The sequence below is a fragment of the Pyrus communis genome, chromosome 4 (assembly GCF_963583255.1).
Source record: "Pyrus communis chromosome 4, drPyrComm1.1, whole genome shotgun sequence".
Classification (NCBI taxonomy): Eukaryota; Viridiplantae; Streptophyta; class Magnoliopsida; order Rosales; family Rosaceae; genus Pyrus; species Pyrus communis.
In genome coordinates this window covers 8,552,266-8,575,014 of record NC_084806.1, presented here as the reverse complement: position 1 = coordinate 8,575,014, position 22,749 = coordinate 8,552,266, and the positions used below count along the sequence as shown (strand labels likewise).

Below are 22,749 nucleotides of genomic sequence, written 5' to 3'. Positions count from 1 at the left end.
AAACGAGCAGAAGTGACTGCGTGCAGGCCCGGCTGACGGTGACTTCGGGTGTTTGTTTTGGATTTTACCGCGACTTTTAAAAAAATAAATAAATAAATAAACAGCCTTCACCAAATAGACCGTTTTTTTAATTTTGATTAAGAGAAGCACGTAGGAAAAAAAATTAATTTTTATCTAATGGATTTAACTAACTTCCAAAATAAATGGACCCCAAAATTAAAACCAAACTAACCCACCGAAAGCTATGTTACCAATTATTTTCAGATCAAAATCTTCAATAAAAAAAAAAGAGGTATAATTAGAATCTCTTGTAATTTTTTATCAATTTTTAAATCAAACATTTGTTTTTTTTTAATATTTGATCAAGATGCTTTAATCAACAATCACGTCAGCCTTTGTTATTTATTTAAATTACATGATTTTTTAAGCTAAAATTCTAATTATTGGTTTCCAAATATGTTCTTTTACGCGGTTTTTTTATTTTTTATTTTATGTGGCCTCTTTTTTAGGGGAACATTTTCTACTTGTTGATAATGTTTGGAAATTAATCTTCACGTTTGAAAGTTGTGCTCTCCCATGTTTGAAATTAGAATGGAATTTTTCGTTTTAATTAGTGGTTGTTTTTACAAATTTATCTTGTTCCCGTTTGGCAACAAGAGAGGATCTTGTGTTTGCTTGGCTTCACATCGGTGTTATTAGAGCTTGATTTAAAGAGTGTAGTTAATATGACTAATGCGCATGGAGAATGTTTTTCTGTAGCAAGCTGTATTTTGGAAGAGATTGGTTTCGAAGTTTTAATTGTGCTTGGCAGCGATTAGATAGCAACCAAGCAACTCATCAGGTTGTGAAGAGAAGGAACTGTGACTATCTTTCATGGAGTGAGGATCCTCCAATATGGCTGGTATATTTTCTTGATACATATATGGTTTTTCCTAAATGATTGTTTGAGAATGGAGTGCGAAGTTGGTTCGTGTGCTACAAAAAACACAAACAATATTTGGTATGTTCCAAACTCACATTGCACAAACAATATTTAGTACTTTTTTAATTACAATAACAAACACGTTTGTTACCGTAATTATTTTACGTACCAAATAACTGGTACATTCAAAATTAAATATTACTTTACGTACTAAAACGCCTTGTTTTCTTTCTCCTTTGTGGTTATCATTACTACTCTTTTATTAAATTCACATCAACTTTATAAGATATTAAATTATATCATGATTGACCATAGCAAGGCATATATTATAAGAGGCAGATTGTCTGCCCTCCTTCTACCATGTTCTTCCCATCTCTTCATATTTGTGCGGTCACGGTTAAGCCACGTCAATATTTTATATTCCTATTATTTTTTGTCTTATTATCTCATAAAAAAATCAATATAAAATGTTGACGTGGCTTAACCGTGACCGCACAATATAGAAGAAGATGGAAAGAGCATGGTAATGGGAGGGCAGACAATCTGCCTTCTGTATTATATGGATATACCGTGATTATGATATTATGTATCAATATGTGTGTAAATTTTTAATTCATATGCCGCTGTAACATTTTCAAAAGGTATCACAATACTTGTGTATTCGGCCGAATTATGTAAATTACTTTCTTGATCAACCAAATGATTGGAAACCCACATTCTTGTGGAGCATATTAATTCACTATTGTAGCTAGGACTCCTCTTTTGCCTTTGGGGACAACCATGTGATAGGAACCTATCCACCGTATCCAACGTACGAGTACGCGAGGTTATTGTGACTTGTGAGTTATATAGACACCTCAAATTTTTTAAACTAATTACAATTTTTACATGTATTTAATACAATTGTCATTAAACGGTTAGATATAATCGTGTGAATAGATGCAATCACCATCTGACGATCAAGATATTAATTATATTAAATACATGTATGTATTGTCATCGCATCTCAAATTTTTGGCGTTAGTTAACTCCAAAGAAAACTAAAGACCTTATATGTCTATTCATATTCAAAAGGTTGCCTTCGATATTGCCCACAAACACGGTACCACTGTATGCCAATTATACATTTGTCAATTAGAGTGAAACTCGCATGAATTAACAGTTTACAACTAACACCTAATGCCTAACAATCACTCGTCCGTACTTAATTTATTATAAATTTTTTTTACAAATAATAGATTCTTAATTGCTTTCCACAACTACGATAAAACGTCATCGGCTAATTTATTATAAATTGAGACCGTAGAACCTGTAAGCAACCTAAAAACATAATAATTGTAGACTCAAGGTGAAACACAATTTGTGGAACATATTATGTTTATGATTTAACATAATTTCTATTTTGGACCAAACAAAGCTTAGGAACAAGATGACTAGTCCTCTTAATGCCCAAATTTTCAGCCTCTTAGATATAAACTGAGAGAATTATAAATTGAAACAAAAGAACATTAGGGAGGGAGAGCTTTGCATATTTCAAAGAAAAATAAAGACATTTATGTCTATTCATATCTATAGGGTTGCTTTGCATATCTTCATACAAACACGCGTGCATGAATGATTGATTATTCATCAATTGTACGTTCATACTGAATAGAGTGAATGCATCAACAACTGACAATTATATCATGCAACCTTATGTTTATGATTTAATGAAGAAGTTGAGGTTCCATCAGAGAACAAATTGGCAAGATCAACGAGAAATAGCCTAATTACTTATAAGTACATGCAAAGTCTTTTTTTTTCTTTCTCAATTCAATACTCTCAACATTTCACCAAATTTGTATTTTGGACCAAACAATGGTTATGAACAAGATAACTAGCCCTCCTCCTCCCAATGCCCCACTTGCCAGTGAATCAATTGAAACAAAAAGGCCATTAAGTGCGATAAGATTATTATACTACTATTGTTGGTGTTGGAAGTATAAGAATAAGGAAGCTTAAGGCTTTTGTTACACGAATTGGTATTTCAAAAGAGAGAGATGAATGTTTACAATCGTTGATTATGTTTAAAATTTAAAATTAGTATTATATGTTAGAAACTTGTTATGCTCACGTATAATAAATGACTATGAGATAATTACAGATGCATCAACAGTTTACCGTCTTTTGACGCGGTTGGGCGACGGACTACCCTAATACTTCTCTTGGTCGGTGTTGGGTTTGCAAAACCAATGGGGATGGAGAGCAGCAGAAGATAATAGTAAACAAGGTCTCATGGGTTCACAGTTCACACTCATCACCATACAAACCCCTCTCTCTCTCTCTCTCTCTCTCTCTCTCTCTCTCTCTCTCTCTCTCTCTCTCTCTCTCTCTCTCTCTCTCTCTTCTGAATTGTATGAGAATCCAAAAAACTGTTCATATATGAGTATGATGCGGTCCCAGAGAGAGCAAATGGTTGGCGGCTCATGTGCATGTTATGGAGGACGGAGCCTGTTCCGGAACGTGGGCAAAATGCCAGTGTCATGCATCCAATTAGGAGAGATCTTCCTTTTTAATTACTTAACTTAATCATAATTATTTAATTTAATGAAAAATTTAGTAATTTTAAGCTCTTTTGTGAGTGTGCATGTTATAATATTCAAAACCCTAAATCTTATTTAATATGAAAATTCCTAAGTTTTCGAATTTTGATTACATTGAGATCGAGGAGAAATGTGTTCTGCACATGGGTAGGGTTATGGTCAACAATTGTGGATGCAAATTTCTTCTTCTTTAATCTTGGACAAAATTGCACCTATAAAACAATTAACATATTTGGTCAAGCCCAAGAGACTCACGCGCTCACGATGAATGGGGGGAGGGGGGGATTTGGCCGAAGAACCTCCGATGCCAAAGTTAGAATTTAGAGAAAAAGTGTTTGAGAATTTTTAGAGAATTTTAGCAAGAGAGTTGGAAGTGTCTTTTGGAGAAAATATAAGCCTTTTTATAGGAGAATGGTCGGCCTCTTTGGGTGAGAGAGGACGGGCCACCTAGCTCCTTTTGTGGGCTAGGTTCTTGATTTAGGTTGAATTTAGGAGTTATGGGAATAATTGACTAGTTAATTTAGCAAATAGAATTATTGCCAAATTAACTAGCTAATTAGTATGATAAAATAGGTAAATATGATGAGATCAACAAGGGTGCCCAGCCTTTTGGGATTTTGGGGTATATTTTGTGGTTAATTGGGTGACTTAATTGACATTTAATGGATTAATTGGGTAATTAATCCATTAATTAGCCAATTAACATATTTTTGAAATGAATATTTTGAAGGTTATGTAATGATAGCTAATTGATTAGCTAAAAGAGGGAAAAAGAGGTAAGAAATATATGGAATGAAATATGTTTTGAATTGTTACCTATTTTGGGCATTTCTAACTTGGTTGAGGATGATTGCATGCTACTCGTGTGTAGGAATCCTGATACACCCAAGGGTATTTTTGTCTTCTTCGTCCAAAAATCCACATGTCGCCTAGTGATTATTTTTGGCTCCACAAATGCCCCCACACTTGTTGGGCTGCTCGTAGAAAATGGGCAATAGGTGTAGAGATTTTCTTGTCTTGGAAAACTTTGAATTGTTTCCTATTTTAATGGTGATTCTCTCTTTTAATAGGAAATTAGATCATTCTAGGAAAAGGAAACAAATTCCTCTCAAAGCTTATTCAAGTCCACCTTAAGTGGATTATTAAATCAACTTTTAGAAAGAAACTTAGTCTACCCTACAAGAGAGAGAGAGCTTAGAAGATATTTGTTCCCCCTTCTCTAGCAATCTTCTACATCTTGTCCGAGCAAATGATCGTCTTTTGTTGCTTACTTCATCTTCTCGTTGCTTCTAGGTAAGAAAAAATAAAATTTTCTTGTCTTCTTGATTCTTTTGGAAGCCTTGGGGCTTGAGAATCGACTCGACGGGGGTCGAGGTATCTTGGAAAAGTCGTGACGGCTCCCTGCCGTGGGTGTCCTGGTGATTGAACTTGGCGTGGGCCAAGAGGGAAACCGTGGGTTTTGCTTTTTTTTTTTTTGCTTGGGCCCGTGCCCTAGGGAAAAACTGTAAGGGGGAAACCGTGGGAATGGAGGGAAAAAAAAAAAAATCAGGCCGTGGGGCCTGGCAAGTTGGTCGGGTCCTTGCGGTTTGAAACTTTTGCTTTTTTTTTTTTTTGTTTTTTTTTGCTTGGGCCCGTGCCCTAGGGAAAAACTAAGGGTTTTGTGCCCTTTTGGATTTTTGCGGCTAAGCTTTAAGCCACGTTTTTTTTTTTGAACAACCCTCTAATGAATCTTCTTTGTATTTTTCGTAGAATTCCTTCAAGTATATCTTCCCCGAGCCACAAGAATGATGATGGTGTGCCGCCCATCAAGGTGGGTCTGTTGAGCAAGGTTGGCTACTTCAAAGCTGCTCACTTCAAGATTAGCTCCGATGATTTGTTTAGAGACTTTCTTGAGGCATACTAGCATGCCATTCCATCAGGAGTACGTGTGAAGCGAGTTAAGGATGGTAGCAGCCGGTAACCATGTAGTGGGATTCGGAGAGCCATCAAGTTCCACCCATACTATTTTGTGTTAGGGTTTACTTTTCCTATGCCGCGTTTCTTCCAAGAAATGCTCTGCTCCATGAAATGTGCCCATGCCCAATGTTCTCCGAACGCGGTCCGTGTGATGGTGGGATTCCACAATCTAAGCCAATTCTTTGACTTAGATCTAACCATCAATAAATTTTGGTAGTTCTTTGACATAGGTCACATTGATGGAGTCGGGCAGCTGCGATCTCACCATAGGCTTTTTGATAACTCGAGCAAGGGAGATCATGAATGGGCCAAGGAAACTTTGGAGATAAGTGGATAATGGGAGTCTGATTCTTCCCCCGAGCTGCGTGTACCAACGGTCTTCATATCTGGTAAGCAGGATACTTAATCTTTTCGGCTGCTTTGCTTTAGTGCCAAACTACTCTTCAATTTTCTAATTGTCTTCCGTTGCTTTTGTAGATTCGAAATTTGGTTCCACTCCTAAGATTTCTCCAATCATGAGAAAAGTGCATGTTGCTTTGGGTATCCTTTCCGAGTACCGTAAATGGCATTGGCTATTTAGTCATTTTCGTAGGGAAAAAGATGGGTTACCCCCGAGAGAGGAGATAAAGGGAATCAAAGCTGAATCGTTGACTCATCTTATCATCGTGGTGGAGCTTGCTACAAATGAAGGTGGGAAAAAGAGACTTTCCTCGTCTGCCCAGGAGACGCCTGCTGAGAGGAAAGTAAAGGTTTCCTCCATTGCGCGTGAAGGTTCACCAACTGCTCCCAAGCTTGTGATTAACTTGACTTCCTTTAAGGGTGAGAAAGAAAAAATTGCTAGATTTGTGCCGGTAACGCCTATTGTTTCGAAGGCTGCTAGCTCGATTGCCGAAATGATTGCCCAGCGCAAAAGTTTTTCCGTACCTCCGGTGCCGAAGTTTGTGCTAAAGCGCTCGTCTGGAGTTAAGTCTGGCTCACATTTGGAGAGGCTTGCTACCATGAAGAGTGATAAGGTGCCCCTGCCTGCTAAAGTAGCGCCAAAATCTGCCTCATTCGCTGCTGCGACCAACTCGTCTGCTGAGAAAAAAGTAACTGCTCGTGCGGACAAGTTTGAAGAATCCACCAAGACTGTTTCTGGGGAAGTTGCTGAAGTTAGCTCATTGTTGAAGCCAGATCTACTTGAAGACATGGATATATGTGTCAAGTTTGCTGATGGCGTCAAAAAGATTGTTGGTCTGAGTCTTTTCGCGAAGCACACATCCAAGTATAGGAAGACTGCCCTGCTAGCCATGATGCAGAAAATAACGATTCTGGCAACTGAGTCTATGTTCCTTGACCAAGAAGATACCAAGGCTGCTAAAAAGATGGCAAAAACCATGGCTACTGAAGCTTACTCCTCAATCGAAAAAGTCAAGAAATTGAAATCTGAGCTTCCTGCTTTGAAGAGATCTAACATTTTTAACCCCACTTCTCTACAACTTGAGACCGCTCGCCAAGAGATCACGGATTTGAAGACTAGGCTTGATGCGATCCAAGTAAAGTATGAAAGTGCAGAGAAGGAAATTGAGTGTTACATACCTCATATTCAAGATTTTGAACGTTCCATCTCTGAATTCCACTCTGCTGTTTACGCAAAGGATGAAGAACTGATCGCTGCTCACAACTAAGTGATCAACTTCAAAAAGGTTGTTGATAGGCTTGAGCCTCAAGTGTTGGAGCTTCAAAATGCTTTGAAAATCAACGACAATCTGAAAAAGGAAGTTGAGGGGTTGCAGCGGGTTCGTGCTTGCCTGCTTGAGGAAAATGAGTAGTTGAAGGGTGAGAAAGTCGGGTTTGAGGCTTCACTTACTCAGAGCCAAGTCGACTTCTACAAGCTGGGTTATGTAAATCATCTCTATGGGTGACCGTTTGACTTTGAGTTTTCCGGTAAAAACTTTAAAACCTTCTCTATTTCTCCAGAAGACTTGCTCGCCTTTACTTTTGACTCTTCTATCGGTGAAGTAGTTGGAGAAGTTGGTGCCCAGGCTGGGGCAGCCGAGGGTAAAGCACCGGATGATGCTGCTGCTAAGAAAATCAAGGTTGTTGAAGGTGTGGCGACCGAGTAATCGTGAGATGTCTAAACTATTGAAGAGTGGTCTTCTAGCTAGCCTTTAGGATTTTCTTTGTTTTCCTTTGTTGCTTTTTGCTTGAACTTCTTTGGTCTTTACTAGTTGTTTATGAGTTTTGCTATAAAATTTAATAAGCTTGTTTCCTTCGCTCTTCTCCATCTTCACTTCTTTGGTTCACATCCTAACCTTTAGACTTTATAGACCATTGGCAGGTGCGCTACTTTTTTATAAGCAGACAGGCCCACGTAGCCTACGCAGCTATAGGTGTTGGTCTAGAACTTTTTGCAAAGTTGTTAACCATAGGGTTGGCAGCCGGATCTCTTACTTACAGAAGTAGATAAGTCTGCGTAACCACTAAGATGTTAACCTCGGCTTCTTTCAATTCCATAGGTTATGTAACAAGTATCACAACACTTTAAGATTTGGTGTAAATTGTTCCGCGCTTGGCAGAGGTGAAGTTTATTAATTACGTAGCATGTTGGTAGTGTATGTGCACACTAGCTTGTTTAACCTTTCACAAGGATGTGCAGTTGTACAAGTCTAACGTGGCTTCATTGCTTGAAGGGCAAGCCATAGGCAGTCTTCTGAAAAACCATAGGCTACCTTAGTGCACTCGGTATCAGCTTTAGGTTTCCAGGGCAGCCGCCCGTAGGATGTACTGCGTAATGTGCCCCCTCCGTCTCTAGGGCCCAGTTCCCGGCAGATTAGGCCAAGAAACCCAAAATCCTTTAGTTAGCTAAGCCTTGAAAAAGACCATTGTGGGTACTTCTAAGAATCCTGGCGCAAGCCATCATGCATTTAGTTATACTAGGGCAGCCAGACTCATCCACGTCTAGACATTCGGAGTGTTAAGTTTATCCTCCCGCTTTGGAGAGCATAGTTGATCCCTCGGGGGATGCAATTTCTACGGTGATTCCAAAAAAGGGGTGCGATCTTCTTTTGAAATGCAGGAGAGATAAGTTGTTGTAGACATGTAGTCGAGCCAAGTTGCAAATTACTTCTAACTTCTTTATTGAAAAGTGAATGAAATGGACGAATAACTTAGTTGTAAAAGACATGACAACTGGATAGTCCTTGGTTTACGAGGTGGTGCCCGTTGAGCTGCTTGAGTCTTCGGGCCTTGATATAGTGGGAAGTCACACATGGTATTTCCTCAAATTGTAGGCGTCTCATTGCTTCTCGATCTCTTTGTCATTCATGATGGCGAGGGTGTAGTTACCCTTGCTGCCTACTCTGCTGATCTTGTACGGACCTTCCCAGATGGGATCCATCTTTTTTGAGCCTTCTCTGCGGGCAGTGATGAAGACCTTTCTTATGACTAGATCTCCAGGTTGGAACTGCTGGATCTTAGCCCTTTTATTGTAACTGGAAATGAGCTGTTGCTGGTAGGCTACAATGCGGGTGATTGTTTGCTCACGCCTCTTCTCTGCCAGATCTAAGTTTGTGGCCATCTCTTTGTTGTTCTGCTCAATGCTTGGCAACAGAGTGTTGATGATTGGCACGATGATGTTGGGAGGAATGATTGCTTCCGAACTAAATGCTAAAGAGAAAGGAGTCTCACTGGTTACTGGTCTTTTGATGGTGCGATATGCCCATAAACATCCGGGGAGCTCATCTAGCCATTTTCCCTTTTTGTCGATAAGGGATTTCTTGAGGCAGTCGAGGATCGTCTTGTTGAATGTTTCGGCTTGCCTATTGCCTTGAGGATACCTTGGCGTGGACATGTGTTGCTTGATGCCATACTTTTGGAAGAACTTCGCCAAATCTTTTCCCACAAATTGCGGGCCATTGTTAGCGACGATAGACTGAGGGATGCCAAATCTGCAAATGATGTTCCTCCATATTAAGCGCTCTATGTTCGTCTGAGTCGTGGTCATCATGGGCTCTGCTTCTACCCATTTGGTGAAGTAGTCAGTTGCCACAATCATCATACATCTGCCCCCAGTAGCAGGCGGCATATGCCCTACAGGTTAATCGTCCACTGCATGAATGACCAAGGACTCGTCTGCTAGTGTAGCTCGCTGGCAAGCAGTGCTAGTACCAGTTTGTAGCGTTGGCAACGGTCGCACTTTTGTACTAACTTCTTAGCATCTTGGTGCATGGTAGGTCAGTAGTAGCCTGCGTTAAGAGCCTTCTGTGCTAAGGATTGACCTCCAGAGTGATTCCCACAAACGCCTTTGTGGATTGAGCTTAGGACCTTCAAGTCATTGGGAGGTGCTAGGCAGCGGAGATGTGGTCCGGTGTAGGATTTTCAGACGAGAATGTCGTTCCACATATAGTAGCGTGCTACCTTGATTTAGAGTTTCCTTTACTCCAATCTTTCGATGGGTAATGTATTGTTGACCAAGTAGTCTATGATAGAACTTTGCCAGTTAGAAGTTACATTAACCTATGACACTTCGGCTGTCGGCTCCATTTCTATGCTTGGCTTGTCAAGATATTCCATCGGAATGGAGCATTTAAATTGGTGGTCGAGAGCGGAGCCTAAACCTGCTAGCGCATCTGCATGGGCGTTGTTTGCCCGCGGAACTTGGGTGAGAGTGTAAGTCTAAAATGCCTCAAGCTGCTGGCGTACTTTCTCTAGGTATTGCGCCATCATTGGATGTTGCTGTGTATTCCCCAGTAACCTGGCTGGTGATTAGTTGGGAATCAAAATGAATTGCGAGCTTCTTCACCGCCAAGTCTTTCGCCATTCGGAGGCCTGCTAGTAGAGCCTCATATTCTGCTTTGTTGTTGGATGTTTTGAGGCCTAGAGTGATCACCTGCTCAAGTATTGAGCCGTCTAAAACAAGGACCACGCCTGCCCCCAAGCCTTTGTAGTTGGATGTGCTGTCAACATGCAAATGCCAAAAATCTTCGCTTGGGGATGCAAGCATGGCTAAGGCATGTTCGACTGCTTCTGGAGTATTGCTAGGCTGCTTTGTTGCATCGCCTAGGCTAAGTGCGAATTCTGCTATGAAGTCCACTAAGGCTTGGGCCTTTATCATTGTGCGAGGTCGGAAAACTAAACCATATTGGCCAAGTTCTAATGCCCATTTCATCACTCGTTGGGAAGCGTCTGGACCATGTAAGATTGATCGTAGAGGATACTGAGTTATGACAATGATTGTATGAGCTTGAAAGTATAGTCTGAGATTCCGAGCCGCAACAACTAATGCCAAAATCAATTTTTTGATCTTCGGATATCTTGTTTCCACATCGAGAAGAGCTTTAGAAGTGTAGAATACCGGTAGTTCCTAGCTCTTCTCGTATGAGGGCAAAGCTCACTGCTACTTCGGAAACTGCCAGATAAATGTATAAATCCTCCGCTGTTTCTGGTTTAGATAGTAAGGGAGGTGACGTGAGATACTTCTTCAAGTCTTGGAAAGCTTTTTCGCACTCTTCGTCCCATTTTTCTCGTTGTGCCCTCTTGATAGCTTTGAAAAAAGGTTTGCATCGATTGGTGGACCATGAGAGGAAGCGGTTGAGGGTAGCTACTCGTTCGGTCAAGCTTTGGATCTTCTTCAAGGTAGTTGGAGACTTCATCTCTAAGATTGCTCGGATTTGCTTGGGATGTGCTTCAATTCCTCGTTGAGTTACTAAGTACCCTAAGAATCAGCCTGAAGATACTTCAAACGTGCATTTGGTAAGGTTGAGCTTCATTTTGTACTTTCTAAGGATATTGAAAGCTGCCAAGTTGCGAATGTGGTCTGACCGTTGGTTACCCTTTACCATGATATCATTGACATAGACTTCTACGGTTACCCCAATTTGTTTCTTAAACATCATATTTACTAACCTTTGGTAAGTGGATCCTGCGTTTTTTAGGCCAAAAGGTATGACCTTGTAGCAGTAAGTGCCCCGCTCTATCATGAACGCAGTTTTCTCCTTGTTAGGCTCGTACATGGCTATTTGGTCGTAACTGGAGTATGCATCCAAAAAGCTGAGCAGCTAGTTCCCAGAAGTTGAATCTACTAATAGATCGATCCTGGGGACAGGATAAGGGTCTTTTGGGCATGCTTTATTGAGGTCGGTGTAGTCTACGCAAACCCTTAATTTGCCTTTCTTTTTCTTCATGACTAGTATGACATTGGCAAGCTATGCTGATTGTGCTACCTCTTCTATGAATTCGGCCTCCAATAGCTTGTCAATTTTTGCCTCGATGATCACTACTCGCTCAGGTGCAAAATGTCTTCCCTTTTGGATTACCGGTTTGGCAGTGGGGTTGATGTGCAGTTTGTGGCAGGTCACCTCGGGGTCAATGCCGGGCATGTAGGATGATGACCATGCGAAGATATCTCGGTTTTCTCTAAGGAAAGTCGTGATTTCTTCTCTCTCAACTGGGCTTAGACATGAGCAATTCTAGCCGTCTTTTCCGACTGCTGGGGATCAAGAATGATGTCTTCGGCGTCCTTTTCAGGTTTTCATCCTATCTCGTCTGTTTGGGCGCCATCTTCTTGATCCACCTGGTGTAATTGCTATTTGGTAGCTTCTTCACCTTTTTGGACTTCGGTAGCCTCTACCGGGGGGGGGGGGTAAAGGTCTTCTGTTTTGTTTATTTCAACATTTGCACAGTGCATCATCGTGATGATGCCTGGTCAGACTTGATCTCTCCTCCTCCTCCTCCCGGGATACGGAATCGAATTTTTTGATATTTGACTGAAGTGACGACATCTAGCTTGATTAACCAAGGTCTCCTAAGAATCCCATTGTAGAGAGATGGGTCGGTTACGATTGTGAACATTTGTTTTGAGACGACTAGCGGTGTTTTCACGTCAAGTGTGATGTGGCTGATGGCAGTTGAGGTATGTCCGTTGAATTTAGTAAGTACTTCTGCTCGGGGTATGATTGTGCTTTCCAGGCCCATCTTTTGAATGACTGAGAGTTGTAGTAGGTTGACTGCACTTCCATTGTCAACCATCATCTTGTCAACTATAACATGGGCTAGTTGGACAGATACTACTAGTGCATCATCATACGGGAAATCGACGTCTTCTGCATCCTGCTCAGTAAAACCAATAATAGGTCCAAGTTGGATATCGCCAGCTTGGATTTGTGAGATTAGTAAAGTTTGCTGGATCTTTCTCTTTTTGGAGTTATTAGTGGCCTTCGGATTCGGCGAAAATGCCATTGATTCGAATCATCTTGGTTGACGGCTCCTTATTCTCGTCTGCATTCCTTCTTAGCTGCACAGCCAGCTTGTCCAAGTATCTATCGACTTTGCCTTCTTTCACGAGCTTCTCTAGGTAGTTCTTCCAAGTGTAGCAGTCGTCGGTTGTGTGATTGGGACCTCAGTGGAATGCGTAATACTTGGTATGGTCTAACTTAGAAGTATCTCATTTTGATTGTTTCGACAGCTTGAACCACGACTCTTTCTTGATATCACAAAGGATTTAATGGATCGGAATCAAGAACTTAGAATAGTTTTTAGTTATCGAGCCTTCTTTAATTATGGGTTAGACCCTGCGCTTGGCCTCCTGCTTGGCTTTGCTAGGCGGTTTCCTGTCCTTCTTCCTTTGAACAGTTGTCGACTCTTTTTGAGTCTGCTCGGGTGCCTTCTCTGCTCGTCGAGCCTCGTCCCAAAATGCATGTTTCTCTGCCAGGGCGAAGGAATCTGCTAAAGTTAGGTCTTCTTTCATGATTATTTCTCCGAACAGTGGGTGGTCTGCTGGGAGTTCTTTTTGGAAGGCTACACTTGCTATCGAGTTATCACATCCGACGGTCTTCGCCTTCTTCAATTTGAACATCTTCACGTAGTCGCGGAGTGACTCCTTTGGGTTTTTCTTTATGTTGAACAAGTGATCAGACTTTTTCTTGATCGAGCGATAAGATGAGTATTCTTTGGTGAAAACTAAAGAAATATCATCAAAATTCTGGATGGATCATAGTGGCAAGGTGTGAAACCAATCTTGTGCCTCACCTTGTAGAGTGGTGGCGAATATTTTGCATATAAGGGCATCATTGTTCTGATAAAGGACTATCGCGCTTCGATAGTGCTTCAAGTGCCTCTTTGGATCTCCATCTCCTTTGAAAGATGTGAAGTGCGGCATGCTAAACTTGTGTGGAGGTTCTGCCTGCTCAATCTCGTCTATGAAGGGTGACTTGCTTATGTTGGTCATATCTCACCTTAGTGCTTCATCAACCATTTCGTTGTATTGAAAATCATGCAATCGTTCATTGAAAAGTCTTTCTACCTCTTCTTGGATCTACCTTTGTTGAGGTAGCAGAGCTTTCGGCTGCCTCAAGTCTTGATCTGCTGGTCCAGGCTACCCTTCTACACGCTTGGTTTGTTTATGTCGCGACTGTTGTATATGAGATAAATTCCTAGCAGGCGAAGGATTTTTTCGCAAGCTGCTGGTTAAACTTGAACCGGATTGAATAACCGCTTCTCTCTGGTTGTCATGCTGCATGCTCTAATGTGATATGGATAATGCTCATCGTGGACCTAACCGCGAATGAATGTTTTGCCTAAAAGGCTGTCATGTTGATTATCGGAGTGTGGCCCCAACCGTGAATGTATACTTGTCTGTGGGCCTAGTCAAGAGCGCGCGCTCCTCTACCCGCTAAGACGCTAGCATACGCTGTTTCGGGGGCCCAATCGGGAGTGTACATTGCCCGAATGCTCGACCTGTGGTTGGTTGAGTGGCTGCTTGAGAGGTTCCTCGTTTGCCATTATCCTATTTCGAGACACCTCATCTAGGGCACATTGGATCTCAGTGCATTGCAAAAGTTGATTTACCAAGGCCGTCTGCTGTGCAAGGGCGCTTGTCAATTCTATGATTTGTCGGGACAAGTTTTGTTCACCATTCGGATCGGAAAAGCTTGGATGGAATGTGCCTCCTTAAGCAACGGGAAGATGGTGGGCCCCGGGCTCAAGATTTGAGTTGGGAAATGTCAAATCCGTGGAAAAACGTGGTGAAAATACCTCCAGCTCAATGATTGGTCTGAATGGTTGAGATAGTCTCGGTGCGACTTGGGCTGCTTGGGAAGCCATGATAGTAGGCTGGGTTGCAGGAGCATGCTGTGTTATGGGAGTAGGCTGGATCACAGGGGCAGGCTGGGCTACGGGAGCAGGCTAGATCACGGGAGCAGGCTAGGCAATGGAAGCAAGTTGCTCAGTGCGTGATGCATGCGAATGCGAGGCTTGGGCTCGAGCCCGTGTAAGCTTGGATGGCACAGCTTGGGCCATAATGGAACCTCGTAGTGGTGGTGCCACTCTGCTTACGATCGCATTTTGCCTCGTGGATCTCCGTGGTCCCATTTCTTGAGTATTGGAATTTTTTCTTGTGGAATTTTCTAAATGTCGAGCCATTATATTTTTCTTATACGTTTTATCAAAGAACCTTTGCAAATAAAAAATTCTAATAATAAGAACGTATGAAAAATATTCAAATGGACTAGAAAATAAAGAAAAACATTTTTATGCGAGAGTCTTCTACGAGTATGGATCTCAACTCTCAATGAAAGCACCAATTTGTGGATGCAAATTTCTTCCTCCTTGATCTTGGACAAAATTGCACCTACAAAACAATTAACACCTTTGGTCAAGGCCAAGAGCCTCACGCACCCACGATGAACTGGGGGGGGGGGGACTTTGGTCGAAGAACCTCCGATGCCAAAGTCAAATTTAGAGAGAAAGTGTTTGAGAATTTTTAGAGAATTTTAGTAAGAGAGTTAGAAGTGTCTTTTAGAGAAAATATGAGCATTTTTATAGGAGAATGGCCGGCCTCTTTGGGTGAGAGAGGACCTGCCACCTAGCTCCTTTTGTGGGCTAGGTTCTTGATTTAGGTTGAATTTAGGAGTTATGGGAATAATTGACTAGTTAATTTAGCAAATATAATTATTGTCAAATTAACTAGCTAATTAGTATGATAAAATAGGTAAATATGATGAGATCAACAAGGGTGCCCGGCCTTCTGGGATTTTGGGGTATATTTTGTGGTTAATTGGGTGACTTAATTGACATTCAATGGATTAATTGCGTAATTAATCCATTAATTAGCCAATTAACATATTTTTGGAATGAATATTTTGAAGGTTATGTAATGATAGCTAATTGATTAGCTAAAAGAGGGAAAAAGAGGTAAGAAATATATGGAATGAAATAGGTTTTGAATTGTTACCTATTTTGGGCATTTCTGACTTGGTTGAGGATGATTGCTTGCTACTCGCACGTAGGAATCCTGATACACCCCAAGGGTATTTTTGTCTTCTTCGTCCAAAAAATCCACGTATCGCCTTGTGATTATTTTTGGCTCCACAACAATCACATGAGGAACGCAGGATGGGTACGTACTTCGTCGATATTTGTTTTAGGCGTTCGTTAATTTTTAATCTTTCAAATACCGATGGAATAGTCTTCAAATGCTCATTGAATTACGTCGTGATCAATTGAATTCTGGCTATGAAAACTGAATGGCCGGATCCATGCATGCATTGCACTGGTGTCCCCCCAGGATGTTGGATATTTCCATCATATGAAAAAAGCTTTTGTCGATTTGGCAATTTGCACGATTTCAAAAGCACAAAGGGAAGGGTAGATCGGGTCATCAGGTCATCTTCATTCCTCATGCACACCAGAACCCTAGCTTCCCATCTTGACTCCATGTTAAAACCATTACAGATTACGTACGGCGTAACGCCTTCCAATTATAATGTTTTGAGTCTGGCTAAATAGCTTTCATTTATATGTCTACAAGGAATAAGATGATATACTAGTTTAGGAGTGACTTTACACGGAAAGTAATAAATGAAAACATGTAATTAGCAGTGTGGATGCAAATTTCTACCTTCTTCTTCTTAGACGAAAATGCACATGCAAAACAATTAACACATTAGGTCAAGGCCAAGAGCCTCACGCACCCATAATGAATTGGGGGGGGGGGGGTGGCTTTGGCCAAAGAACCTCCGATGCCAAAGGTAGAATTTGAGGGAAAAGTGTTTAGAGAAATTTGAAGAATTTTAGAAGAGAATTGGACTTTGGTTTTTGGAGAAATGAGGACTATTTATAGGTTTTGAATGAATACCTAATTTGAATGAATAATTGGGGTTACCTTGTGGGGAGGATTTGATGAGGATTGATGAAATAAGTTTTGAATAAATACCTATCTTGATCACCTTTGACCTTGATTGAGCTGCGATTGTCCACTGCTTGCGCATGGGAGTTCCAGTGTGCCTCAAGGGTAATTTTGTCTTTTTCATCCAAAAATCCACATGTCGCCTCAATATTTTTCTTGATTATTTTTGGCTCCACAAATGCCCCCACACTTATTGGGTTGCTCATAGGAAAAGACAGCAGGTGCAGAGATCTTGCTTTAGGAAACATAGGATTGTTTCCTGTTTTGATGTAGATTCCCTCTTTAATTGGAAATTAGATCCTTCTATGAAAGGGAAATAAAATACTTCTAAAGTCTATTTAAGTCTACCTTCAATAGATTATTAAATCAACTTTAGAGAGCAATTTATTCTACTCTACAAGAGAGAGAAAGCTAAAGGATATTTATTCCCCCTCCCCTAGCAATCTTCTACAATTGCCCATGCAAATGACTGTATTTCGTTGCCTTTTTCATCTTCATGCCGCACCAGGGTAAGAAAAAAATTAATTTTTCCTTGTCTTCGTAATTTTCAGGAGCCTCGGGTCTTGAAATTTGGCTCAACGGGGGTCGAGGATGTGTGCAAGTTGGTTGGAGAAGGCCACAGCATGGCTTGCCGTGGGGTTGTTTGGCATGGTGGTGGCTGGCTGGGCTAAGAACAACTCGGCCCAATATGGTCTTCGCATTTAAGAGCAATTAAGTTTATCATGGAGGTCTTCAAAAGAAATAGGGTTGTCCCAAGCACGAACAACAGCTGCAAGTTCTTTGAACTCAAATTCAACACCATTTAAGATGTGTATGACGAGGTCATCATCACTAATGGGAGCACCAATAAGAGCAAGTCCATCGGCAATGGCTTTGACAACTTGGAGATATTCAGAAACGGGCTTGGAGTCATGACGTATAAGAGTAATGTGTTCTTTGAGACTCATGACACGAGATCGAGCTCAATTGGCATAGAGTTGTTTGAGTTTGTCCCATGCAGCCTTGGAGTTTGGGGCAAAGGCAATAAGAGAGACAACTTGTTCGGAAATGGATGTGAAGATGGCATGGAGCAGTAGCTGATCTTAACATAGCCAAAGATTATACGCCGGATGACAAGGTGTTTGATTTTTCTGGGCAGGGATATGTTCCATCGACATATCTCAGGAGATCATACCCTATGAGGAGGGCAATAAATTGAGCACGCCAAGAAAGATAGTTCATGGGCGTGAGTTTAACAGGTAGTTGGGCAGCGGCATTGATCGTAATCAACGATTTGGAGTTATCAACTGAAAGCAAAGAGTTCGACGGGTGGGCAACGGAACCGGAGTTGGTTGATTGCTCGTCTGACATTATGAGCGCACAAGGAAAAAAATTAAGAAACAACTCGTTAAAGCTTAGGGATTGTTGATACCATATAATGTTTTGAGTCAGGTAGAATAGTTTTCATTTATATGTTTACAAGGAATAATACAAGATGATATACTAGTCCAGGAGTGACTTTACACGGAAAGTAATAAATAAAAACATGTAATTAGCAGCAGCTATATGTACAAATTAACAATTAGAGATTATGTAAAAGACAATGGTTGATTTGCCTAGCTGTGATGCTTGATATCTGGAGGAGATGGTGTCGTCATGGCTGGTGTGAGAGTGATAGATGGAAATGATGAGACTTCCCTTTTACCAATCCCTTTCGTTTTTAAGCATTCTTTTTCGTCACTTTCTTAAACTATTTAAGAAATTTAGGTGTGTATTGCCTCGCATCGCATCACCTAATAAGGTACGTACTGAGAAAGGTAAATACACAACAAAGATAACTCTTGTAATTCAAGGTATTCGGTTTATTGAGGCTGAAACCGATGATCGATATTTTTGTATTTGTAAAGTAGAACTATTAGCAACATAAAGGGGAGACAAACTTCGTTTGCAAGTCTAAGTTTGGACGGTCACCATATTGAAGCGGCCTCTTGTAGTGAAGAAATATTTAGTTTTGAAGACACATGCTCGGTGTTATTTAGTTGTTAGTTTAGTGATACATCTCTTTTCATTGTTGGAAGAGATTTTAAATTTGAATTCCATCTCCTTGATAAAAAAAGAAACGAAATGACTTCCACAAAGAATTTTCTCCCTATACACGACCCCTACTTATTTCTAGCCTTTGCATCGAATAAAACAAAGAAGAATTAAAAAGCCAAAAAATAAGAAAGAAGGGTATACAAGACAAGTCAAGACTACAGTTGTGTAATTTTTGGCTTCGAATCTAAAAACGTTGGACTGCCATTTGTGAACCAAGTCTAAAACTTGACCACGGAATTCAGTCGGACCTTTTCTCTGGACCCGAAGGTGAAGCATGGGTCAAAATTGTTCCATGTACAATGGACAGATTAGACTTGGGCCTTTATTTAATTATTTATGTATAATGACACAAATGTAAAAGAGATAGATATTTATACGCCCCTTTAAGGAAAGATAAAAAATACCGTCTATTTCTTAAGTTTAGATTCATAAATTATGTTTGTAAAAGTTCAATTTAATTTGAAATAATTTATTTATTTAATTATTAGGATAAAATTTTAATATTTCTTAAAACATATTGTTCGTCAATTTTTTTATACTCACATAAATGCTTCAAATATTTCTGATTAGAGTATGATTTTCGTCCCTGTTTTTTTTTTCCCCTCTTATTTGCACAGTTAAGTCACGTTAATATTTTATATTAATTTTTTTATAAAAATAAATTTATAAAATAAAGAATGTGAGATGGCGGAATAGAAAGAAAAGGAAGAGAATCCTAATGCTTTCAACAAAACACAAGTCAAAAGCCAGAACAGGGAGACATACAGCTATCCCAGCCCTCCCCATTTGCATGCCTTCTACTAACCGCTGACGTGCGCCGCCTTCCCTTCTCCCTCTCCTGCAGACCTCCATAGCCGCCCTGATCATACTCATCACTCCAATTCCAACACTTCACTCAAAATTGAGAAAACCCAATTGCCAGAAGAACCATTCAAACGTACCAAAGGCGAGCCTTCTTTCCCCCACAATTTTGCTACTTTTCAAATTTTCATTGATTTTTTTTATGACTTCTTTTTCTTTTGATTTAGTGTATCTGTTTGTTTTTTTTAGACAATTCCCAAGAGAAACATGTAGAAATTGAAAGCTTTGAATTTTATTTGCTGTTGTAAATATGAATCTCTCCTTGTTGATCGATTTTAAGTGACAATCTTGAGATTTTGAATTGATGTAGTTTATTTGTTAATTGAATCAATTGATGGATTTAACCTTTGGATTTGATGCATATTTTTGTTTGTTTTTTTTAATTTTTTGGGTGATATCCAAGTGCTTCTTCTTCATTTATCTTGTTTGACATGTAGAGAATAAACTGGGGAATTGGAACAAAGCATGTTGGTTCGTTGAGGTTTTAGTCAACTTAATTAAGCCGACTCTATAATTATCCTGAAAGCATTGATCTTTGTTAGATGAACTTTATCGCACACGGTTTGTCTATGCAAGATTGCTTAAGATGTTTTTTCCTTCAGGAAAAAAGATTATGAGCTGCTTCAGTTGTTGTGTACAAGATGACACCCGTAGAGCTTCTGAGAATGGACCATATGTAACAAATCACTCAGCAGGTACCCTGTGCGTGTTTATATTTATGGTATTCTTATCAAGAGCATTGAAGATAATAACTTGTATGCCATTTGGTTTTGGATGTCCATCGTTTTATGGCTTCTTGTTTGATTGATGCAAACCTCGACATTTGAAATGTAGGCAATAATGGAGGTTACTATCGCGAAGAAGCTGTACCCGTGGATACTCAGACTGTAAATATCCTTCCCATTGCTGTCGCTGCCATTCCAGTGGATGAATTGAAAGATTTGACAGATAACTTTGGCACAAAATCTTTAATCGGTGAGGGTTCATATGGAAGAGTATATCATGGTGTTCTGAAAAGTGGGCCTGCTGCAGCTATTAAGAAGTTAGATTCCAGTAAACAACTGGAGCGAGAATTTTTATCGCAGGTTTAGTCTACGGAATGTTTTGTGTTTTCTACTTAACGTTGTATGTGATTTGGTGCTGAAATTTATTTAATGCTTGGAGCATAATTTTACAGGTCTCCGTGGTTTCAAGACTAAAACATGAAAATGTTGTGGAGCTTGTTGGTTATTGTGTTGATGGCCCTCTCCGTCTCCTTGCCTATGAGTATGCTCCTAATGGGTCTCTTCACGATATTATCCACGGTAAGTAACATTTCCAAATTTCTATCGTGTGGTGTTATTTAGAACCTCCAAAAATTATAATCAAGGACCACATAGTTGGTTTTTTTGAGCGAAGCTTTATGCACACAGAATTTCTTTTGTTTACAAATTTAGAATGAGGTTTAATAACTATTAGGTTGAAAGTCAATTAGTTGATAGCTGTTTGTGTCTAATGACGCCTAGGATTTCTCCTAATCTGCTAAACGAGCGGGTTGGCCTCCAAACAATAGAAAATAGCTCTTCCGCTGCAAATTTTTGAGCTGTATCTCTTTGATAATTAGTAAGATCGCCTTCATCTCTATGCTAACAGAATTTTGTTTCACTTTGTGTGGCTACAGGAAAGAAAGGTGTTAAGGGAGCACAGCCAGGTCCGGTTTTGTCATGGGTACAAAGGGTTAAAATTGCTGTAGGAGCAGCTAGAGGACTTGAATATCTACATGAAAAGGCTCAGCCTCATATAGTCCATCGTGATATTAAGTCCTGCAATATACTGCTTTTTGATGATGATGTTGCAAAGATTGCTGATTTTGATCTGTCAAATCAAGCACCTGATATGGCAGCACGTCTTCATTCTACTCGTGTTCTTGGGACTTTTGGTTATCATGCTCCAGAGTAAGTTCTTCCTTGATGTACTGTATAAATCACGTTATGATGTACGCTCAAAATTTTGACTTGGCATATACATCATTCCCCTTGTAATTCTTATGTGTGATTCCAAATGGCAGATATGCAATGACCGGAGAGCTGAGTTCAAAAAGTGATGTTTACAGCTTTGGTGTAGTGTTGCTTGAACTCTTGACTGGGCGTAAACCTGTTGATCACACATTGCCGCGTGGGCAGCAGAGCCTTGTGACATGGGTACTAATTTCAACCTAGTTCTTGTCTACTTGTAACTCATGCTTGGTTCTTGCATCTCTCTTTTTTATTCATTCTGGAGGGGTGGAAGCTGAGAATTTTACTTTTTTACTGGTTTTCATCTTTCATTTCGCTGAGTTTGTTTCTCGAATATATGGTTCTATTAGGCAACGCCTAAACTCAGTGAGGATAAGGTGAAGCAGTGTGTTGATGCTAGACTCAATGGAGAATACCCTTCCAAGGCAGTTGCAAAGGTAATGGGGAACACTTTTGAGTAATTATTCACCACCGGTTTCTTGATTCCGAGAAATACTTGCCGAAGCTATTTTTCCTTAATAGGTTTACACACATATACAATTGTGTTATGTTTAAATTGTTGACTGGATGGACAAGAACACGACATACTTTTCGTTCGACCAGTTATAGACTAATTGAAAAGGCAGGTAGCTGGTGTACTCCAAATCCACTGATCACAATTTGTACGTGCTTGAAACAGTTTGCTGCTGTTGCCGCCTTGTGCGTCCAATATGAAGCTAATTTTCGGCCAAATATGAGCATTGTTGTCAACGCTCTACAACCTCTATTGCTTGCTCGGTCCACTCCCCGCCATTGAAACAACAAACTTCTGGATTCCCGACATGTCACTCGTTCATGCAGACAACTTCACTGAGATTTGTTTGGTAACCACAGTTTCTGTAGATCGTATGCCATTGTTCGGTTCCTTTAGGTCATCAAAATCTTAATGACCCCCTATGTAATTCACACTAACTCTTACAAGTTCCAAAAGTTGGAGCCTTGGATTATTTGACCATTCTACAGCAAGAACCTTTTTCTTGGGTGTCTGTTGAGTCTCCTGGAACTGTACATATATTTGCAGAGAATAAGATTCCAAACATGGTAATATAGTTTTTTGTTTTGTTTGAACAATGGTAACAAGCTGTTTTTATTCTGTGCTGGTCTGGAAACATATTATTTATGTTTTTATTTTTGGGCGACTATATTCTAAACTAT

The 22,749-nt window shown here is 40.2% G+C and overlaps 3 protein-coding genes across 4 annotated transcripts; 1 reads left to right on the top strand and 2 right to left on the bottom strand.

The window, feature by feature from the left end:
- Window positions 1–10,126: 10,126 nt before the first annotated feature.
- On the bottom strand, window positions 10,127–11,093 carry LOC137732624 (uncharacterized). The gene is made up of 2 exons (XM_068471932.1): window positions 10,796–11,093; window positions 10,127–10,626 (listed from the first exon to the last, which is right to left on the bottom strand). The coding sequence occupies exons 1-2, from the start codon at window positions 11,091–11,093 to the stop codon at window positions 10,127–10,129; spliced, it is 798 nt and encodes a 265-aa protein (XP_068328033.1).
- A 1,910-nt stretch (window positions 11,094–13,003) lies between these two features.
- On the bottom strand, window positions 13,004–13,666 carry LOC137732623 (uncharacterized). Its single transcript, XM_068471931.1, has 2 exons — window positions 13,468–13,666; window positions 13,004–13,386 (listed from the first exon to the last, which is right to left on the bottom strand). The coding sequence occupies exons 1-2, from the start codon at window positions 13,664–13,666 to the stop codon at window positions 13,004–13,006; spliced, it is 582 nt and encodes a 193-aa protein (XP_068328032.1).
- Window positions 13,667–19,414: 5,748 nt separating this feature from the next.
- LOC137730940 (pto-interacting protein 1-like) lies at window positions 19,415–22,736 on the top strand. Of its 2 annotated transcripts, none has more exons than XM_068469957.1 (8): window positions 19,415–19,646; window positions 20,172–20,256; window positions 20,396–20,646; window positions 20,739–20,865; window positions 21,222–21,495; window positions 21,609–21,741; window positions 21,906–21,992; window positions 22,235–22,736. In XM_068469957.1, exons 2-8 carry the CDS (start codon window positions 20,175–20,177, stop codon window positions 22,349–22,351), a joined length of 1,071 nt encoding a protein of 356 aa, XP_068326058.1. In that variant the 5' UTR covers window positions 19,415–19,646; window positions 20,172–20,174; the 3' UTR covers window positions 22,352–22,736. The 2 variants fall into 2 exon arrangements, with proteins under 2 accessions (XP_068326058.1, XP_068326056.1); XM_068469955.1 differs by having other exon boundaries at window positions 20,164–20,256.
- The last annotated feature ends 13 nt before the right edge of the window (window positions 22,737–22,749 follow it).

What these genes read in the sequence shown, in the direction of transcription:
- LOC137732624 (XM_068471932.1), bottom strand. Translation starts at nt 11,093, where the DNA reads ATGAAGTCTCCAACTACCTTGAAGAAGATCCAAAGCTTGACCGAACGA. An exon ending in AGAAGAGCTAGGAACTACCG is followed by an intron (nt 10,627 to 10,795) that starts GTATTCTACACT and finishes TACATGGTCCAG; the next exon opens with ACGCTTCCCAACGAGTGATG.
- LOC137730940 (XM_068469957.1), top strand. Translation starts at nt 20,175, where the DNA reads ATGAGCTGCTTCAGTTGTTGTGTACAAGATGACACCCGTAGAGCTTCT. An exon ending in TGTAACAAATCACTCAGCAG is followed by an intron (nt 20,257 to 20,395) that starts GTACCCTGTGCG and finishes TTTGAAATGTAG; the next exon opens with GCAATAATGGAGGTTACTAT. An exon ending in TCTTCACGATATTATCCACG is followed by an intron (nt 20,866 to 21,221) that starts GTAAGTAACATT and finishes GTGTGGCTACAG; the next exon opens with GAAAGAAAGGTGTTAAGGGA.
- LOC137732623 (XM_068471931.1), bottom strand. Translation starts at nt 13,666, where the DNA reads ATGACCAACATAAGCAAGTCACCCTTCATAGACGAGATTGAGCAGGCA. An exon ending in ATTCGCCACCACTCTACAAG is followed by an intron (nt 13,387 to 13,467) that starts GTGAGGCACAAG and finishes TTTTCACCAAAG; the next exon opens with AATACTCATCTTATCGCTCG.